Source organism: Lepeophtheirus salmonis, chromosome 6 (genome assembly GCF_016086655.4).
Source record: "Lepeophtheirus salmonis chromosome 6, UVic_Lsal_1.4, whole genome shotgun sequence".
In the NCBI taxonomy this organism is placed as follows: domain Eukaryota; kingdom Metazoa; phylum Arthropoda; class Copepoda; order Siphonostomatoida; family Caligidae; genus Lepeophtheirus; species Lepeophtheirus salmonis.
This window is the reverse complement of record NC_052136.2, coordinates 35,467,788-35,489,646: the sequence shown is the minus strand read 5'-3', so window position 1 is coordinate 35,489,646 and position 21,859 is coordinate 35,467,788. Positions and strand designations below refer to the sequence as shown.

General features: G+C 32.0%; 1 protein-coding gene across 5 annotated transcripts in view; it reads left to right on the top strand.

Annotated features, from left to right (window-relative positions):
- Pka-R1 (protein kinase, cAMP-dependent, regulatory subunit type 1) overlaps nucleotides 1-21,859 on the top strand; it is a 43,991-nt gene that overhangs the window by 20,705 nt on the left and 1,427 nt on the right. For 4 of the 5 annotated variants that reach the window (XM_071889265.1, XM_040714521.2, XM_040714520.2 and 1 more), the window contains exons 2-5: nucleotides 19,472-19,828; nucleotides 20,931-21,150; nucleotides 21,204-21,337; nucleotides 21,403-21,560. In XM_071889265.1, coding sequence (XP_071745366.1) covers nucleotides 19,532-19,828; nucleotides 20,931-21,150; nucleotides 21,204-21,337; nucleotides 21,403-21,560 — 809 coding nt within the window. In that variant the 5' untranslated portion in view covers nucleotides 19,472-19,531. Of the gene's footprint in view, nucleotides 1-1,878; nucleotides 6,593-19,471; nucleotides 19,829-20,930; nucleotides 21,151-21,203; nucleotides 21,338-21,402; nucleotides 21,561-21,859 lie in introns of those variants that run through there. The other variant, XM_040714522.2, reaches the window with a different exon arrangement.

Sequence of the window (21,859 nt, the reverse complement as noted above, 5' to 3'; positions counted from 1 at the left end):
ATGAAAAAATCAGATTGGTTGCCACAAAACCTCTTAAAAAGTATATTTACGTCATCGGTAAATAATTTTGCACGGCCCGGTATAGCGCCGTCTATGTGTGAAGCCTGGAACTTTTCATTTCATGTGTTATACATAGATAAGGTGTTAATCCACCCGTGAACCGAGTCTATTTTCTTCTTCAACCTAGGAGCAGTTCAAGCATGTAATAATACATACTTTTGAAGATATTATTATTAACCGTAAGAGTCATTTAATTATGTATTAAAATTTCAAGGAGCATTTCTAGGGACGGAAAAGGTATGAAATGTCATATTAAGGACTGATATAAACTCATTATTTACTAACGGGATCCCATAATTTCAAAAAAAGTTTCCTGGGATACCGCTTGAACTCATTTTCCCTGCCAATGAGGAATCCTACTACATACTTTAACAATATTTATTATAAGTAGAAAACGGGAAAATAATTTTAAACTATGTTATGCTAACCTGCCTGTCTTATTTGTTTGTTTCTAATAACATTCCTCTTGTTATTATTTATATACTTTTTTTTTCTCTTGAGACATCAGAAGTTTGATGAAAAATAAACAAATACATAGTAATAATAAGACTTTCATAATAAAACTATAATAACTACAGGCGTACTTCGAATTGCGCGTGTGTTTTTGAGCACGTAGAAGTGAGGCCCCCGTTTTGTATTTTACGTAATTAAAGTTGAGTAATTTGTAATGAAAAAATTACCTTTAAAAATTAGAAAATGAAAAACGGTTATTGCATCTGTTTTTCTTTGTTTTTGTTAATTAATTATTTAATAAGTCGTGTGTGTGTTAACTTCTTCCTCTAAAATAAGCATTCTCCCCTATTTTTAGTATAAATTGGGTTAAAAATGTATGGTGAAATAAATATTTATGAATTTAAATTTAATTATAGCATTTTCCTCCATTAGTGCTGCTATTTTAAATACAGAAGGCTCTATTCTTTATAGCAGTAATTCATTTTCTTCCCCAAAAATATATAACAGGCTGCTGACAGTAATAAGAGTCTTAATTCAGGTGTACATTACATCTTGCCTTCTCCTCATACACTTTTTCCATTACAAAATACACAACTCTATACATAATACAGTCAAAACTGGTTACAGCCATCGATTTTTATGCGTGTCACCGCACAAAGCTTTCATATACAGTTTTCAAATTGTTACAAAATAGACACCTGCTATAAAATATCATCTGCATTAAGTAGTCCTTTTTTCTGTATTTTCCATTGCCTGACCACTGCTTAATACAGGTTTGGCTGTATAATAATAATTACTTAGGATGACTGAGTCTTGTAGCTTGTTTTGTTGAGACTCGGTACAAGATTGTTTTTTTTTCCATTTCAGTAATGAGGATGCTTCACAGCCATTCAGTTCCTACCCAGAATTGGTATCTGTTAATATTTCTCTTCATGAATGAGAATGAGTTTTAAATTGAATTACAGTAAATAAACTATGGAAATCGGACTCCCGACTGCGCCATGTGGTAGGGCGAGATTTAAAGAAGGTTTGATATATTTTTAATAATAGAAATAGAAACAAATAAAAGGAGTACTCACATACATTATATACAAGAATATCTAATGTATACATATGAATACTACACAGTTATTTTGTCTTTAGCAATCTTGACCAAAATTTATTTTTCTAAAAAAAAAAAAAAAATGATAATAATCATGCATAACAAATTTGCGTCTTTTTTCGAAAAAAATCATACATTTTTTGGTTTTATTCCTTATCTTATTGGTATGTTTTTCGCATATAAGCTGCCACTACTTTTTATGATTTCCCAGAAGACGTCATTTTATCATTTTCCCTTCGTACAACTTACTTTGTTGATTCAGTTAAAAGAGTGAATACATTGAGGTTGTATAGTTAGTTATATTCAAATATAATCGACGCCCCAAGCAGAATAAAAAGTTATCGCATGGTCCATTGTAATAGGACAATCATAGATCATACAATCTTTGTTTCTACATCCATGGCAGCAAATTTATCTTCAACAGGCGAACACAGGTTGTTGTTTTTTTGTAACATAAGCTGCATCTTTTCATCTTCTTCCCTTGCACAAATGTTACTCGTAATACAAAGCTTTAACTGTTCTTTTTTTGTAAAATAATGGATTTTGAGAGTCCTGAAGGTTATTTCATAACAACTCTCTCTCTCTCTTTTCTTAACTCTACCTAAACGAGAAATACAAGATGCTTCTTTTGTACGTGTGTACGTAATATTCCTTCAAGATGAAATAAGAGATTTGCTCACCTTGAGAATATTTATTTACGTACAATGTACCTATTAAAAGTATGTAGTATATATATATATATATATATTTCTGATGCTAACTTATTTCACCCTCTCAAAAAAAATAATAACAATAGTGCTGTATCGAATTAAGTTAAGCGGGTCGAGTTGATAAATAAGAAAAAAATTAGTTTACTGTACCCTGATAGCCTACTATACTTGTATTTAATTGAAAGTAAATTAAAACCTTTCTCCACTAACCTCCCTCCCCCTTTCGTGGCCCATAAAGTGTTTGATCAAGATTTATTGGGCTGAACTGATGATAATCAATCTTATTTAGAATGACTTTACTTGTGATTTGGAGGGGAGGTCGTCAGTCTACTCTGAAGCTCAATACTAACTATTAAATAGGGTAGGAACAGTAGAAATTATAGAATATTATCCGTTAAATATATAGGGAATGTTTTAAAATCCCATAACCTTTGCAACTACTCATGTCGTCCACTTCCAATTTATTAATTTATATTCAATGAAGTACAGTGTTTCTTAATCTGCGTTCCATCGAACCCCGGATTAATAGAGGTCAAGGCACACATCCCAACTCATATGATTCGTGATGATACACTCCGTTGGATCATTAAGGAGTGTTCCATGAGTGTTTATATGAAGCTAAGTGGGGTTAGTACATCCAACAAGGTTAAGAACAGATCAGTCTCACATTTAGCAAATATACGTATTAAATATCCAAGTATGTTCTTATGAACTTTTTTTGGGTCATTGGAGTCATAAAAAGGCTATTTTTGACTGAAATAAAACCGCCTTTGTTCTCTGTAAATTTATCTCCTTCTTTCGGTCTCGTTTCTTCTATTCTCCTTGTCTCTTTTCTTCTACCTTCATTTTTTGTTTTTATCCCCTCTATTCAATGCGGCACCCTCTGCTTGTAATATATACCCGGTGTATAAAAAGTAATAAGACCTTCTAAAAATACAGTTTTGAATAGGTGTTGTAGATTAAATCTTAAAGTTCCAATTATTTTTTGAATAGCTTAGATTCTAAGACTTGGATTGATGCACATGTTAATAACAGATATTCTGTATATGTTGCGATGGAGGCAAGAAAAAACATTATAGGCAATTTATTCCGCGCCGAGAGGACTACCTCTGACATCATGAAGGCCTAAAACGTCAGCAAGGCTACAGTATCTCGAGTCAGAAATCGTTTGGCTGATGGGAACAACCTTAAGGCAAACCCAAGAGTGGAAGACCAACACATGGTTAGCTGGAACTCATCATGGTGGCCTTTAAGGTCAACCCAACAATGAAGATGTAAGAGTACGCCCTAAGAAGAAGAAGTTGCATCGTTCTACTGTTGTCAAGGCCATCCGAAAGGCTGGCGGAAGGTCCCTTAGAAGAATTGAGAGGCCACCCTTGTTCCAACGTAAAAAAAAACTCTGTCTTCAGCGATTTCAACATCTCTTGAATGATCTGAACACAACAGCAACTGGGTAATTTTTTCCTCTGATGAAAATACCTTCACCGTTGACCCCGTCTGCAAAATGATCGGATGGTATGCTTTGGCGAGGCTGGCAATAGCATCAGGACAGTCATCAAGACCAAATATCTAGCCTCTGTGATTATGCAGGAGGTTGTGGTATCAACTGGAGAAAAAAACAACTCAAATTTGGTTTCCTGTTGGATACCGGTTACCAGCAGCCGACTACTTGATGGTGCTGAAGGAAAATGTGATTCCATAGTTCATCAAGATCATGAAGAAGTATATCAATGCCATTTATATATTTCATTATACATACATTTCTTTATATTGTACAAGAGTGAAGGTGTAGCAACATGAACTTCTGGTCCCAGAACCTTTGGCCCCCTCAGAGCCCAGATCTGAATCCATTTGATTAATCCATTTGTTGGCAAATTGAGAAGAAGGCCTACAAACTCAACCACCCGAATATTGTTGACCTGAAGACCTCCGTTAACCAGCAGTGGTGGGTCATAAAAAGGGACTAAGCTGCCAATGTGTGCAATTGAGGCTGATGGCGGCCAGATTCATAAATAATGTGCATTCTTATAGTAAAAAATAGAAATTTCTACGTAAATCATCATGATCAATTATGAGTATTTTAATGACTACTTAGAGGCAGGTCTCAGTACTTTTTCTACGCCCAGTAAAAATATATAGTCCGTTAACACAAAAACAATCTAGAATGATTTTTTGTTCAATTTGTGTCGTGATTAAATACATTTAAATTCTCAAGGATAATTTTGAATAATCCTATGGAGACGTCACCAAGTTGCACTCAAAGTAGCAAAAGCTTTTAGTCACAATGAAATCATGATAGATTTTATTTGAAAGGTGCCATATCGGGACAAATTAACCTTCTCATAAATCAAATATGTAATGAGCATACGTAAACTTAAAAAAAAAAAACTATATTCCCTGCAAAGAGGGTTGACAGGGGGCAAAACATAAATAAATTAAGAAGGGTGAATGATTCTTTTTTATTTATTTTTGTTGTGCCCCAAATACAATTTTGAATGCAAATTTACAAATCTATATGAATAAAGCAAAGTCTGTCTATATGGATGTATGTATTTATCCGGAAAGTAATTCATATTTAGAGATTTTTGTAAGAGGGCGAGGAAAAGACGGAAGCGAGAGATATGGTACTACTGAATTAAGACTTTTGTTCATATCAACTGCCCTTTTTATGATTTTGGATGGATATTATGAATTACTGCTATAAAGAAGAGAAACTTCTAAATTTAAAATAGCATTAGTGGAGGAAAATATTATAATTACATTCCAATTCATAATCATATAATCAATTTTCAATCAACAATCAAACTCTTCTTTTAGAGAGAAATGTTAACACACCCAGGACTTATCAAATAATGAATATATTAGGCCTTTTTTTCTTTTTGAAAGAAAGGTTGTGATATATGACAACGGTAATGACGTGCTCTAGATTTAAACGAAAATTTGGTCTGGGATCGAGTCTTAAGACTAATATACTTGCATATGTATGTGGTGTAAAAAATATACTCAACATTTCTCATATTTTTTTTTCCTGATTTTTGTTCAAGATTATTTTTATGTTAGTGCACCATATATATGTATATATCTGGTTTTTTTTTAACTTTTCCGTTTCATTAGATAAGATGTGAAAGGTTAAATGAACGCTTGAACTTACGAATTTGTGTTCATTTCTTTCTTTATTTAACTTTCACTATTGGAATTAACATGAGTCAAATAGGCATTAAAAAAATGATAAAGATGGCGGAAATCATATTTCCTATAAAGAAATAAATAAGAGAAATAATCTAAAACTTTTTTTTATTCTTATCTCGTCTCTCAATGTTATAACTCAAAAAATACTATATACACAAAAGGAAGCAATTATAAATTTTCTCACAATTGTGTGTGGATTAATATTGTACTCTTCCACGAATTATTGTCCATTTCTATCAACAAATTATTCTTATTGGCCACTGGATGTGTCGTAAATTGTACTTAAAGTAGCCAAAATTGACGGCTGTAATTAAATTACGGCCAAAGGATTGATTTGATGGTTGAAAGGGGTCATATATAAGGGGTCAATATAAGTGTCTTAAATCAATTAAAGAGATTCTACTAAACTATAGGTAAAATTCTCGAGTATCTTAATTTATCCCAGAACATGAAATGATACGCCTGAAACTGACTCAAATATGTCTATTAAAGCTGTATGAAGTAATACAAAAAAATTAAAATTTTCTCCTTTTTCTTCATTTCTGTTCAAGAGTATTTTTATATTCATATGTATAGATGTATATACCCACAACTGCTTATAAAGGAAGGAAAGAATATTAAAAGAACTGGGGGACGTGGGGAGGGATTGAAGAAAAAGAAGAAGACAAGACGACGACGCACGGTTCTACATACAAAAAATAAAAATTCAGTCAGTATACGATGAGATTTGCTCTTAGGAGCAGCTAGTGCATGGTGTAGCAGTGGTTTAGAGTGTTTTGTAGTAGTGCCTATTACTGTACGATCATAATACCTATATAATATATTATCTACTTATCCAAGTAATTTACCTATTGAAATATATATATTTGAATAAAGGGGGAGAGAGAATTCTTGCTTTTGTCGTTTTTTATACAATAATAAATAACTAAAAAGTGAAGTGCTCTTTGATTCGAAAAAAATACTACCTAAATCTATATAAACAAAAAGAATAATGTCCACTATGGTTGATTCGAATAATGTAGAAGGTGGTTCCTCTTCCGTCAATGACAAGATGGATCGTCTTACACTGAGTAATAGGGTAAGGAAAACTCATAGAATTAGGGGACACGCAATAACATAAATATTAAGGTTATGGTGACTATTTCTCGTGTGCAAGTTGCAACAACTCAAAAATGAGATAAAGAGTACTTGTTTTAAGGAGTATGCAATAATAATTAAATATTATTATAATATCATTGTTGATGTGTTATTAAAAAAAAACTCTTAATAGTTTATAAACATCCTGTGGCACATTATTAAGTACTACATTTCCAGAGTTAATAATTATTAGTATTTATCTACCCTATTATCGTATATCCACCATACATACAGCCAGTAGCGCCGAAACCATTGGTGGAGTTTTTATAGACAGCCAATATTTTATAAACAAATTTTAGTAAATTATAAGCCATGGCCGTAATCAGCCTTAGCCTTAGCCTCACAATAATTATTTCAGTAGTACTATTAATCTACCCTATTAGTGGGTAGACACTTTATTTAGACCCTGTCACTACAGACCTACTAACAAAATCCTGATTACGGCACTTATATATACAAATATGATGAGCTAACTTAAAAGCAATATGAAAAAAAATAAGAAAAACCCAATTTTTTTTTTTTTTTGCATTATTATGCAGCCCAATAAAATTGTATCCATACTATATCTAAGTGAAGTTATTCCCAAACGGGTGTTCTTGTGCTCCCCAGTACTTCGTCAAGGGCTATCCGCGAGAAATGACATAAATAATAAATACGATATTTGGTTGAACATAACTTGTATGCTGTTAGTTCTAAAAAAACGCTTTAGGGGTTCGCAGGTTGGGAATCACGCTTAAAAATATACATACCAATATTTACTAGACTTATTTTGATCAATTATATGATATGTATTCAAATTTGTTGGATGAAGTGAAGATAACCAAGAAGAATTGAATCATAGTTATGTGCTGTGATTCCCAAACTTTTCATTAGACGTGATTGTTTTGTTTTTTTTGGTTGGAGAGGAGATAATTTTGCCCTAATATTTGACTATAGAAAATTTTTGACCTTACATTTTTGGTCACGATTTTTAGAAAGCATTTCTTGGGAATTTTGTATGAATTTGTTCTTTAGAAATTGACCTTGATAACGAGGCAGATCCTTCATTTAATTTATGAGAAGGTTAACTTGATATGACCTCTTTCAAATACATAAAATCTCCATCAATTTCTCATTTCTAGCTATCACTTTTGTGGATATGAAATTTGTATCTTTAATTGTAATTTTCTAATCAATACCACCTCTAAAGTATTAATCAGAATAATTTGTTAAATATAATTAATTGACGAGTGGAATAGTTATTCGTAGAAGAATACATACCTACATGATAATATATATATATATCCTCAAAATTGATTAATTCATATTCTATCTTTCTATTGTTTTGACGGACCACATACATATATTAGTAAAAAAACCATTGTATTCTTTAATCTTCATTTATTCTCATATGTTATTTGTGGTAAGTCTAAATCATTTATGTTGAAGGTAGATAGAAAATATGGGTCTTTTGAATGGGTACTATGGTAGAGATGACATATATACACATTTTCTGCTAGGGACAATCTAAAAACTGTCTTTGTCAAAATTATAGTTCTCTCATGATATTTTTGGAGTAGTTCAGGCTATTTTAATTTTTTTATAATATGTGAAATGGGAAGTGAATCTGTGATTTGTGGTTTCCCATTTGGATTAACGATTTTTGTTCAACAACTATCACTTGAACTAGCCTTGTTAAATTTTGCTATGTTATCTTCTATATGAATAAAGCAAAGTTTGTTTGTCAATATGTCTGTGGAGGACTTATTTTAAAGTGTGCGTTTAACGTCATAGAACTGCGTAGCTACTGGAACATCTAAAAGATAGAACAATGTAGCAAAGTGCAGAGTGTCCTGTTACAAAAATCTTTGTTCATACGTTGAATGCTTAGTTGATAGTTAAATGGGGTTATTACATATCTTAACGCAAAGCGGAATTAACTACTAAAAATATTCTTTAAAAAGAAGTAATTTTATAGAACTTTATATTAAATAACTTTTTAATTTTCTTTCAAATACTTATAGTTTTTAAATAAATGTTTAAATTTAAACTTGGGCATAATTATTTTTGTAAGTTATATAAGTGAAAATTTTCAACTTAATATGAATTCAAATAACAAAGGTGTTGAAAAACTTTGTGTTATAGTTTAACAAATAACTTTTAGGAATGTCGTTTACACAACCTAGTGTTTGATAAAACTGCAAATGATTGAACACAAGGTGTATATATATATTTTTTTAAACTTATAAACCAAATACAATGAGTATAATAGATGTAATAAAAAGGTATCCATTATTAATGACTAGTATTAATTAGTTTATTATCAATGTAAATTAATAGCCTATTCATCATTGTCTGTTCGTGAGGGGATCTGCAAGTGATTTATGAAGTAGTAGGTGCAGGGATTTGATCCGTACAAAAAGCTAAATAAGTGTTCTTTTTATTAAAAAATGTTACTCACTTGTTTTTTATTTTACAAACTATATTCTAGAGGGAGCAACAGTCTCTCACGAGGGATCATGAAAGCATATAAAAGAATCTAACTCGAATATATTTTTTTTCCCCAATAAGATATACTCTAAAGCAGCATTACACAAAAACATATGCAGTATTTTGTAGTAGGCTGTGGATTTTTCTCCTTCTTTTCTTCATATCCGTGTTCTGAACAACGTTGATAATTGTTCAGTTGATCTAATCAAACTTCATGGGAGCTACGTTAGTTTTTGGGTTTGTAACTTTCCCTTCACACTACAGCCCCGTATTAGCCCCTGTCTATGCGTGCTAAAGACTCATTGTTTGTCCTAGGAGTGGCACTAAGTAGTATACCTAGAGTTAACATTTTTGTAAGGGAAAAAAAATCGGGAGGAGAAGGTGGGAGTGAGACATATGTACGACTGGTAATTGTTTAAATCAGCTGTCTGTTATAGGACTTCATAACTGGTATAAAGAGAGAACCTTCTACATTTAAAATGGTATTAGTCCAGGGCAAATATTATAATTATATTACACCCCCTAAGATAGGCGAGAATACTTACGTTAAAGGGAGAAGTATACATTACGACGATCTTTTAAATAATGAAGAAAAAGCAGGCCCAACAACCTTTTTTCTTTACGATACGTCAACTATAAGTATACCCTGTCACTTATTTCTGTTAATTTTCCCGCTTAATCCGTGTTCTGAACGGCTTTGATGGGTTTAATTCGAAATAGCTCTTTTTTAAGATGCTGCGAACAATTCGAAGAATTGGCTAGCTACGAAGGAATTTGGAGCCTTCGTCCTTGTTTCTTTTCGGAGGAGAGGTTGTTGCGTGATACAATCAAGGTAACTCTGGTAGATGAAAAATGTAAAAGTATAAAAAAATGTTTTGTTGTTTTTCTTTTTTTAATGTGAAAGTTGTGTTTAACGACGACGACCCCCCCCTTCTTGCATACTTGAGCAGTGCCAAATACTACTTATACTATGTACAACATTGATTTATACACATATTATTAAGGTACATATTTGTAGTGCATAGGATAAATTTATGGGTACCTCTGCTAGTATTAATGGAAAATATCTAACATATTAAATAAAGAAAAATTTCACCTCTTTCTAAAATGATAAAATGATTCATAAACAGGTTCCATGTAGTTCCATACTGTAAAATTCAATGAGCACATACTAGATGGATGATAACCCCTTTGCTTTTGATTCACAATCAAAGAGTATTTGAGCTTTTGTGGGTGGGCCTTCTACAATAAATTGAATATGGAGAGAGAGGGAATGATTCAGGAAATGATTCGTTGTTTTGTTTTTTTCTTTTCTCATTATATACAAGGGAATGAGTTGAACTTTTTTACATTATTACATATTTTAATATGAAGAGGCTTAATTGCTATTAGTACTTTTGTTTGTGTTTCTGGCTTCATTATGATTATTTCATACTACGTGGCGTTATTTGATTTTTGCATCACGCAACCATTGCTTCTCCAATAAGAAACCCTGGGAAGAGGCTCAACATCAATTGGTAGTTAGCAGAGGTGAAAATAAAAGCTCATACACTATCAATCAGAGGCAGGGTCTTTGACTTGGCATTAGTGTTGCGTCAGTTCTTATTTAGGACTGAAGACTCCAGATCAGTTCCGGTGCGGTACAGTTCAGTCCTTCATATCAGGCCTTAAAATAATAAAGTTAAGTCAACTTTATTTCTTCTTTCTTAGTCAGTTCTAGGTCTGACATTCTGAAGGGCCGAGAGTCTTAAGGATCAGACCTGAGACTGGAATGGACCGAATAAATAAGGACTAAAACAACATAACTTGACTCGACTTGGACTCAAAAGTAATATTCAAGGTCATGGGCCTCACTTGTAACTCGACTTGGACTGGCAGTATGTATAATGAATTTTTCCTACGTCTCCTATTATTTCAAGTCGTACCCCAAGTCTTCCAGCCTTTTCTCACAAGTCCAAGTCCTTGACTATTCTCATTGAGTCCAATGCGAGTCCTCAGATTTCTTTTGAGCTCATTTCAAGTCCATAATTATTATAATATAGGATCCATAGCAGTGTTAAGGTGTTTTTTTATTTATATTGTTCATATAATGTTAAGGCTATTCTTTAACTCACTGTAAATTAGCCTTCGAGTTCATGTCGAGTCGTCAGTCTTTGATTGTGAGATCGAGTTAATTAGATAGTCTTCAAAATATGGACTCCAGTCCAAGTCGAATAGGAAATCCCCACCTCTCGTAGTTGTAAATGTTTCATATCGCTTTCTTTAAAGTATCTTGCAACCATTTAATAATTATTGGGAATGGTTTACAGCACTTTAACATGTCCCTAATCAACGTTTATAGAACACTGATAAGGTGGGAAAAGAAGTAGAAATTGAAAAATCGATAGCTGACAACAAAAAACAGTGTATATTTTTATGTTTAAGTGAAGAACGCCGTGACTACATGGTGTTTTTGTGTTTGGAATTTTTTTAAATGTACATTACAACAATTCACAAGGATAAATTTGTTCCTTATCCGTTTTCACATTTAACTGTGAAATAGATATAAATTTAATATTCCCTTGGTTGTTATTTTTTAAGTTAAGTTGTTACATTTTGCTGAGCCAACAGATACACGCATATACATACATACATAAAAATAAAAAAGGATGGTGATGATGTAATCATCACCATCACTTTTGTGATGACTTTTGTCATTTTGTAATCACTTTTTTCAGATAATCCGTCTGGATTGGTCTCGCATAAAATTTTGAGTAAACTGATTCCATAAATGAATTGTTGATGACGTCATGTGTGGTTCAAAATTGTAACCATCGGCACAATCACTTTTCTAAGTCCTATGAATTTTAATGTGTTTGATAAATCATTATATTTGTACAACTCTTAAATCAGGAGTGGGGAGAAAATCCATTCATAGATTGAGACCGAAAAAAATTGTTTTACGCTTCGAAAACTATTAAATTTTGGTATACGATCTAAGGTCCCTGTCTGGACCTAAATATTGGTACAAATAAGTCTAGAAAAAAATCACTTAAGACCGAACAGAAAGGGGAAAAAAATGTAATATCGGACCGAGTCTGGACACTAACCAAAATATCACATATATTGTGTACAAATTGTAACTCAAAAATGAAGAATTTACAGTATATTGAATATCATTCCATGAATGGTTGATGTATTTATGAATTTATGATGTAACTTTATTCATAAAATTACTAATTAATTTTAATTATTTTGCGGTACTTCATTATAAATTTCCAATCCCCACAATTATATCATTTCGTGTAAAGACATAACCAGTCATGCTAAACAATCAAAATGAAATCACAGAACATCAATTATTAAAATGACTGATGATGTAATTAAATAAGGTATTTTAAGACTTAGAATTAAAAAATTGTATAAGAAAATTGTACAAGTTGCAATTTTTTCGTCTTAAAATGCTTTATTTAATTGCAACAATTGTCATTCTATGTAACAACCACTAATTGATGCTTTCATTTCATTAAAGGGAAATAGAATCAAGGAATGAAGGTAGAAGAAAAGAGAAAGAAGATAACCCGAGGGAGACAAAGAGAAGGAGGGATATATAGAAAGAAAGGTTTTATTTCGATCAAAAAAAGCCTCTTAATGACCTCAGGGGCCCACAAAAATATTATAAGAACATGATTGGTTATTTTATACGTCTACTTGCTAAATTACATACTGATATGATAGACTGTTTTGGATTCCATGTGTGATAACACTAAAAATAGACTTAAAAATATAAATATGATATGGTATTTTTTTTATATGGGTGTGTTGGAGGCTTCAAAAACTTTTAGGAAGGCATCAAGCCCCCCCAAAAAAAAAAAAAAAGAGTCTAACGACGCCACTGATATAGACTATCCATGGAGTATCAATTATTACATTATATCCCCCCAAGTACCATAAATCCTTCATTTAAAATTACTCAACTCATTGTTGATTGCAACTTGTACATATACAGTAATACATTGAGATAAAAGTATTTAATTGTACAAGTTTTTTGATATACGAGGGATATTCCGATCAAAAATTTACATTGACGTACAATGTTATTTTTGTTTAGATACGAGCTTGTCGGCGAGAACAGCCAATTTTCTTATGGGATACATAGCTTTGACTTACGAGCTCGATTATAGAGCCAATTAAGGTCGTATATCAAAGTATTACTGCATATATATAGTGTTTAAAAAAAACTTCTTTTTTTGATAATAAAAAAAAAGTGGGATTCATTTCTGCGAATTTCGTTCATTAAGTGCTCCCACTTAAAGCAATCATCCAACCTGTTCCACTTCAAGCTATATATATGTATAAATACCTATCATTTGTAATGTCGTATTCTCAAAAATGATTGCATAATTAATTATTTAATGGAGAGAGATAGACTGAAAGAGATTTGTTTGAAAACAATTAAATTAATAGTAATTTTTACTCACATACATTAAAAAAAAAACACATTTTGTTATACCCTTTGTTAATGGTTAAAACCATCATTAATAGTTATTGTTGTTTTGAAAGAGAGTTCAACCGCAAAACTGGATGTTGAATGAATAAAAACCATTCATGAATACCTTGAGATACGAGTTTTTTGAGAGTTGTTATCTGGATGCATTAACCGCTTCTTTCAGAGTTGGTTAAGGGCACCACGTTCTGGTTATATTTATTGTAAATATATACACAAAAATGCACAATAAATTGATCTTTTTTAATTAAAAAATGGAAGCAAATATTATTTTATATAAAAAAACGTCAAAAAAGGAAGTATGGACATACATTATCTAAGAAAGGGCAAAGTAGACTTGGCCTTTTATTTAAAAAAATGTCATTTGAAAATAAGAAAAGGGCATATTAATCTTGTCCCCAGACACCGCTCACACTAAAACTGACCCTGGCTTCATTGCTTTTCATTAATAATTTTAATAAGAAAACCTTCATAATAATCAATAGTATTGTACTATGATAACATTTGTACATGAGCGGTACCAGAAGTACCCGGCCTGAAGAAGAAGAAAAAAGATATCTGTCACTTTATTAGAAAGTACACAATCTATAAAGCATATTTTTCAAGTTTCAAGTTGTTTAACATTTGGCTGGCAGCCATCAATAGTGAAGGTTGTAAGTGCATTTCTGAAAATGGAGAAAGTTGGTGATCGGTATTTGATACAATACTTTTATTTGAAAGACCTCAGTCCAACCAATATAAAATTTGAACTGGATACTAATGTAAGTTTACAAGTAATGTAAATGTAAGAATACTTCGTTTACAAAAGTCAAATTTTGTCTGACTGAGTTTGAACGAGGCTATACGATCTGCGTACTAGTGGATCGTCGACTGAAAGTGTACAACCTAAGTGTTTCAAAAAGTGCAGAAAATCGCTTATTATCTGAAATTTTGTCTGTTTTCTTTGTTGGATCGGGTATTTGTGGGACCGCCTTGATCAAATTCAATTTCTAGTCTCTCTCAAAGATAATTCAAAATTGAATTATTTGTATTCGTACACATGTTGGGGATATATGAAGTGGGTCTACATAAAAACAATCTTGAACAAAAATCAAGAAAGTAATCCCTATTTTTTTTTTTTTTTTTACTTCATATTGTATACATACAGCACAATATTTTATAATTTATTTGAGTCAATAATAGGGTTTGTATTCAAACTTCTGTCATAACTTAAGATATCCAATAATTTTAACTACGGTTTAGAACCTTTATTTGATTTAATATACTTAACTTGACCCATAATGGTGTTTCTAATAAATAAATAATTTGTTGATACAAAATATAGGATAATTTGTCGAAAAAAGAAAATATAATCCAGTCTCAATTTTGAGAAAAATCATTTTACCTTGTTTTTGTGCTAACACCCACGTATATATGGGATTCCAAATGAGAATTAATCAATTTTATAGTATATTTCATTCATTTGAAAATGATACACGCTATACTGCATATAACTTTTCTATAAATATAAAGAACATTTTTTTCAAGGTTATATTTTATTGCTCCACTGTGTGGGATTATTAGTTACTTGACCCATGTGTCACAGGGTACGATTATAATATAATATAACTAATATACTCAAAAAATATGTATGATGTTGTCGGCTGTCGATGTGTCACCTTATTTTTCCTAATCAGTATACTGTACAACATTGATTTGTTGAATAAGAATTAGCTCTTGTTAAGCTCTGAACACTTTTCAATAATTATTATTGAATAGATATTCCATAGTTGGGAAGAACTGATTTTGGGCCTTTTTTCTGTTCCTATTCTTATCAAAGGTTGTGTGATACAATATAAGAAACGACGTGGCGTCATTTTATTTTAGTTACATTTCATGGCTTTACCTCACTAGTACAAAAATATAGAGGGTATTTTGTTCTCACCTGTAGACATTTCTGCATAGATTCCCCGTATCCAAGGTATATAGACCATCATTTAATCGGGCTTGCTATAATTCTCAATTTAATGTATTGTACCGACTACTGGGTAAGACAGACAGATTTTGACAGAACGCGCAATCAATCATAGTCAATGCGGTAACTATTGCTAGAGTTTCAATTTGACGTATCGTACCGACTCTGGGAAGACAGACAGATTTTGACAGCACACGCAACCAATCATACACTATGTTGTCAATATTAGAAAGCGTCCTGGAAGTCAAACATCAGTAGTACACGCATTATGGTAAACTTCCTATTTCTATTAATCTTGCCGCGTATCAGTATTTTGAACGTTTATTGGTCAAATTTGAATTATCTCCTTTTAAGCCCTGATCAATTCCCTAAAAATATTGAATAATATTTTCATGGTTGGGAAGAATGGACTTACTACCAACATGTTTTTTGGGTTATTTTCGTTTGAAACGTTGCGTGATACAATACATATATATATATATATCTGATCTAATTTGATATATTTAATTTCGGGGCACATTGTTACCTTTATTGTATCACGCAAACTTCTATACGAAAATAAACATGAAACAAAAGCCCAAAATCAGTTGACCTGTGAAATTATTATTAAATAATTTTTCACAGCCTAATAATGGCTAATTTTAGTTCAACCAATCAACATTCAGAACATGGGGAAAGATGCAGAAACATTCACAGCTAAAAACAAAATATACTATAAAGGGGTGGGCTGAATTATCTGTACAATAATACCAAGGCTACTCATCAGCAGTCAAGGTAATAAATGACAGTTTTAGTAATATAAGTAACTGAGTCTTGAATCCACATAAACCTTGTATCTGTAGTGTATATGGTTTCCAGGCCTGGCATTACAATATTCTTAAGAAGGTCCAAGTACACTAAAGAGGTCAACTTAAAACCGTTGTCAAAAATGTTAGGCGGCATGACATTCCTGTTACTGATGATAACGCCAAACACTATTATCTTGGACGACAACTTGGTCTTAATCACAGGAGGAACATTACCTCTGTCCTCTACCGGCCAGCGGCCATTCTTTGGGTTGTAGAAAGCGTCCCTGGTGAAGTTTGACTAATTACTGAATATCATTATGATTTGATATACAAATTTGTCGGAGTTTCTTCCTCCTTTGCAAGAAACTGATGTACTTCATCTTCTTGGTAATTATGACCTCTTGAGTCTAGCCAGGAAGTGACTAGTCTGCTTTTTGGCTTTGTTTGAGGAATGAGAAAGCTCCATTTCTTTTAGAATCAAAATGAAAAAGAAATATTTTCGTGAAAAGCTCAAATATTCTCACTACATTTCTTTCTTCTCAATGTCTGTTTAATGCTGGAATTATTGATGTACATTGTGCATACATACATACATACAAAAAAGAAGGCATTCATATATATACGAGTATATATATATATCACAAATGGTTAATGAGGGCCCCTTGATTGACGTCATTAACTTTTCTTCTTCTTCTCTTCCTCTCTTATTTTACTTCCAAAATTTGCCGTCAATATACACAAATACTTATATAATGTACATTTACAATGTACATAATATTAATATTTGGATGTTTCATTTCCCGGGAAATGTTTATTATTGAATAATAAGTACAGATAAATTTAAGAATTTTCTTGTATATTTGAAGAAAAAATAATGAGCATTTAATCTATTCATTCCTAAAGAGACTCTAGGGAAAGAAAAGGCAAGAAAGTTGTAATAATTCATTCTTGCGGCAAAATAATACCTCTCCCAGAAGGAATATAATATTTAATAGACTCACAGAGGGCACTGTGAATTTTGTAAGAACATGCGTCATTTTTATAAACAAGCTACAGACTTGATAATATTTTTTTTTTTTAGTTTGTTCATGTTCTTTTATTAGACATATGATTTGTGGAAGAGCGCGAGGAGAAGGCGGGAGTGAGAACCACTTTGAATATCAGCTCCCCGTTATATGATTTTGAAGGGAAAAAATGAATTTTTGCTATAAATATGATAATTATATTTCAATTCATCTATATTTATTTTATTATACATTTTTAAATCAATTGACACCAAATTAGACAAGAATTCCTCTTTTAAAGGTTGATACTAGTGATGTGCTACGACCAAAACTCGACCATTGGTTTCGGTTTACAAGTTCATTAATTATATTTATATATCCAGATATTTTATATATATATGACGACACAGAATTGAGCGTGTGTATCAATAAAATTTTCATGAAAATAGTGTCTCTCTGACCTATCTTGTCTCCAAGTATCTTGGGAATTACGCAGTTAATTAAACAAACACACACACACAAATCCTCCTCAAACCAATAGATCTTCCACAAAATTGTCTGTATTAATATAGATTAATGAATATTTCTAAATGCATGAGGGTGGGGTCGCTATTAAACATAAGTTCAAATGTCCAAATCTGATTTTCACTCTGCTAACTACAAATTCGTTGGGCGTATCCCTTCAAATTTATGCTTAAACCTTCATCTTGCAGCATTTCAGTATTAGGCGGCTATTAACTTTGTAACTATCATTATTTTTTCCTTTTAAATAGTAGTTACATCTTGAAATATACTTATTGATTAAAATTTTAATATGTGTTCATATTCGATAAATAATAATAATAAATTGTCCATTAAGAATTTTAATGATGGGGAAAGTAATGGGGAAGTTGATGATATATGTATGTGACTCTAACAGCCCTCTTTATCTTTTCGAATCACTAGTTGAACCGTAAGGTTGGGAAATTGGTAACCTTGCATATCTTATAAGGGTTATACCAGGTTTTAATAAAAATTCTGGGAATATTTTCTCTCCATCAGCCCATACTCTATCCTGTTAGAACAAGGGAAAATTATTTACTAGATCTAAGAAGGACAAAAATATTGGGATTTACAGTCTATGCAACAACAATATAAAAGTTTCTGGTGTCAACAGCACAACCTCGATCAAACGCCACATGGAAAACATCCATGAAGTCGCTTTAAATTATTTTTATCAATAATTATACTTCATGATTATATCCAAAAAAAAAAAATAAGTTGTCTGGGCTTCGAAAAGAAATGCTTGATAAAAAGGCAGCTTTAAAAGAAATTTTCATTATCACTACTCTGTGTCTTTTTTTTTTAAATGTCGTAATCCGGTAAAAATCCGTCAAAAAATAATAAGTAAACAGTATGTGATGAAAAAGCTAATTTTTGGTGGAGTATATAGAGTCAAGTCCGGATGAAGTCAACTTTTTCTTCCCATTTTTGAAATCAACTTCCTAGGAATTTCATAAGAATGAAGAATTTCACTGAGGATTTTTTCCTTTTATAGGTACAAATCGTAAGCAGCCGTCAACGTTGTTGTTCTGTTTGTTAATTTTTAAATTTATTTCACATTGCTCTTCAAATACAGATACATATCATGACTGACTGTACCCCGAAAAACCCTTCGTTGAAAGATAAACTAAAAATACACTTTTCATTTGTAAAATACCTGTTTTTTCGGATGTGACTGTATAATTGAATAAAACCTATACTATGAAATAATTGAACCGGGATTTCCCGAGAAAAAGGTATGCCGGGAAAGAAATCATAATATGTGTGCTATGTAGAAATTTGAAGATCTATGAAGACAAAAAGAGGTCATAAGATGTGTTCACATACAAAGCTTTTCTACCCCCCTCAAAAAACATTGCTTTCTTATTTATTTTAAGTATCCAGGAGCAAACAAAGGCTATGTTGAAATAATCAAATATATATATATATATATCTCATGCAATCAAATTTAATTTATATATATATTTTTTAAGCAATAATACAATGTAAATTTAACCAATATGCCTATAATCTTATATAGTTATTCAATAAATAAATTATCCGTATCTTGTCATTCATTGACTTTTTATTTTTACAGGATGCTGCAAAGGACTCCAAAGTAGCTGTTTCCTCTCCTGATGATGAGCTGGAGTCACCCATGGCATCTCAAATTCAGCAACAGTCTTCAAGAAGACGTGGTGCCATTTCTGCTGAGCCCATTACGGAAGAAGACGTAGCTGGATATGTTAAGAAAGTCGTTCCAAAAGACTACAAGACCAATGTGTCTCTTGGGAAAGCTATTGCCAAAAATGTTCTCTTCTCTCACTTGGATGAGAATGAGAGATCAGATATTTTTGATGCCATGTTTCCTATCAATGCTCTCCCTGGAGAAGTCGTCATTAAGCAAGGGGACGAAGGAGATAACTTCTATATCATTGATGCTGGAGAAGTGGAGGTAGGTAGAGGAATTGCATCCTATGATTGCCGGTTTTAGTGGGGGGCAGAGGGGACATTTGCTCCGGGCCCCGTGTAGTGTAGATTTAAAAAAATAATACCCATTATAACTGGCCATTTAAAAGAAACAATTCATAAGGGTCCTTCCTGCATTTTTGTTTTTTCAAAACAGAATATTCAAAATGTACATATTTTCTAAAATAAAGGTAAAAATTGGCTAAAAGAAATGCCATTTATAAAAATCATTATAAAAGGGTCTGCACTATATTTTATAAATAAATAAGATTCTAAATAAAGTTTTTTTTAAGTCTCCCGCATTTGAACTTCTAAAAAAGTTCAAAAATCCAAAGGGCCTTGATTTAATTTTCTAAAAAAGTAAGATTAAAAATTTATTTTCTATTAGAAAAAAAATCTATAAATTAAATTTTCAAAAAGAAAAGGGCTCAAACATTTAACTTTAACCCAGACCCTGCTTACGCTAAAACCGGTCATGGATAGGGCTACCATATTTTGATTTCTAAAAAAGAGGCCACAGGGTCGATTTTCGAAAGGAAATTAATATGATGGATTCATATTCTTTTTAATTATAGTAATTTCTATTTTTGTTCTTCATTATTAAGTTTCTATTTTAAGTTGATTTTCGACTATTTCTCCAATAAAATCTGATATTTAATAGATTTATAAAAAGTCTTCTTTATAAAAATGTCCGCGAAAAAAAAAGACAGTTTTTGGTCACCTTAACCTATGGTCTGGTTACTCCTTATTAGTATTGGATTCGAGCATTACTAGAGCCTGGCGAAAAATTGATTGTACTAAAGTCGACAATTTTATGAAAATTACTATAACTCGCCCTAAATATGTTTTTGGAAAATTCGACTTGTTTTAAACTCGAATTATAATTATAACACAATTTCTTGTAGCACTTAGAATGTGAATAAAAAACTAACTTTCTTATTAATGTATTAAAAAGTAGAACTACCATTATTATGTGGAAATTCTCAAAAACTCAAACTCGTACATTTTGACTCGAATTTAACATTACTCTACTTATGTACAAATTTTTCTTTGCTCAAGTTATATCACATGACTTAATTGTATTCCAGATTTATGTTCACAATGAAAAGGTTTTAACCATTGGAGAAGGAGGAAGCTTTGGGGAATTGGCTTTGATTTATGGAACTCCACGTGCAGCCACAGTTAAAGCTCACTCCAATGTTAAACTATGGGGAATCGACAGAGACTCATACAGACGTATTCTTATGGGCTCAACCATTCGTAAGAGAAAGATGTATGAGGAATTTTTATCTAAGGTTTCCATTCTGGGTAAGTCCGTCATTTAATCCGATCATTTTAATTGTTATTGTTGTTAATTATAGAAAATTTGGATAAGTGGGAACGCTTAACGGTAGCAGATGCTTTGGAGCCCTTCTCAGTTGAGGAAAATGCCGTGGTTGTGTCACAAGGGGATCCTGGAAATGACTTTTTTATCATATTAGAGGGACAGGCTGTTGTATGTGATATATTTCGAAGTTTTGAGGGATAAGTTATTAATCATTTTCACTTTCATTGGACTAGGTTACCCAAGTTCCAAGCGCAGGAGCAGAACCTGTTGAAGTAGGTCGTTTGGGTCCATCGGACTACTTTGGAGAAATTGCTCTCCTATTGGACCGTCCACGTGCAGCCACTGTGTCAGCTAAGGGACCACTCAAGTTAGTAAAACTTGATCGTGGAAGGTAAAAATAGATACATTAATTATATAGACAGAGTGGTTCAGAATTAGAGTCCCATTAATATTAATGTCATTAAAAGATGAGTATTCTGAGTAGGTATTTCATTACTTTTAGTCAAAAATATTGCAACAGCGGGATGGGCCCAATCCACTCTGTAAATGATGTTCAAAAATTGTGAAAATACAATTTTGAACACTTCTGGAACAAAACATTTTTTGGCATCCCTCTTAACCTGATCTTGCCCCCTCCCCCTAACTTTGTAATGGACTCCCTGATGGTAAAAATCATTGACTTGCGTACTA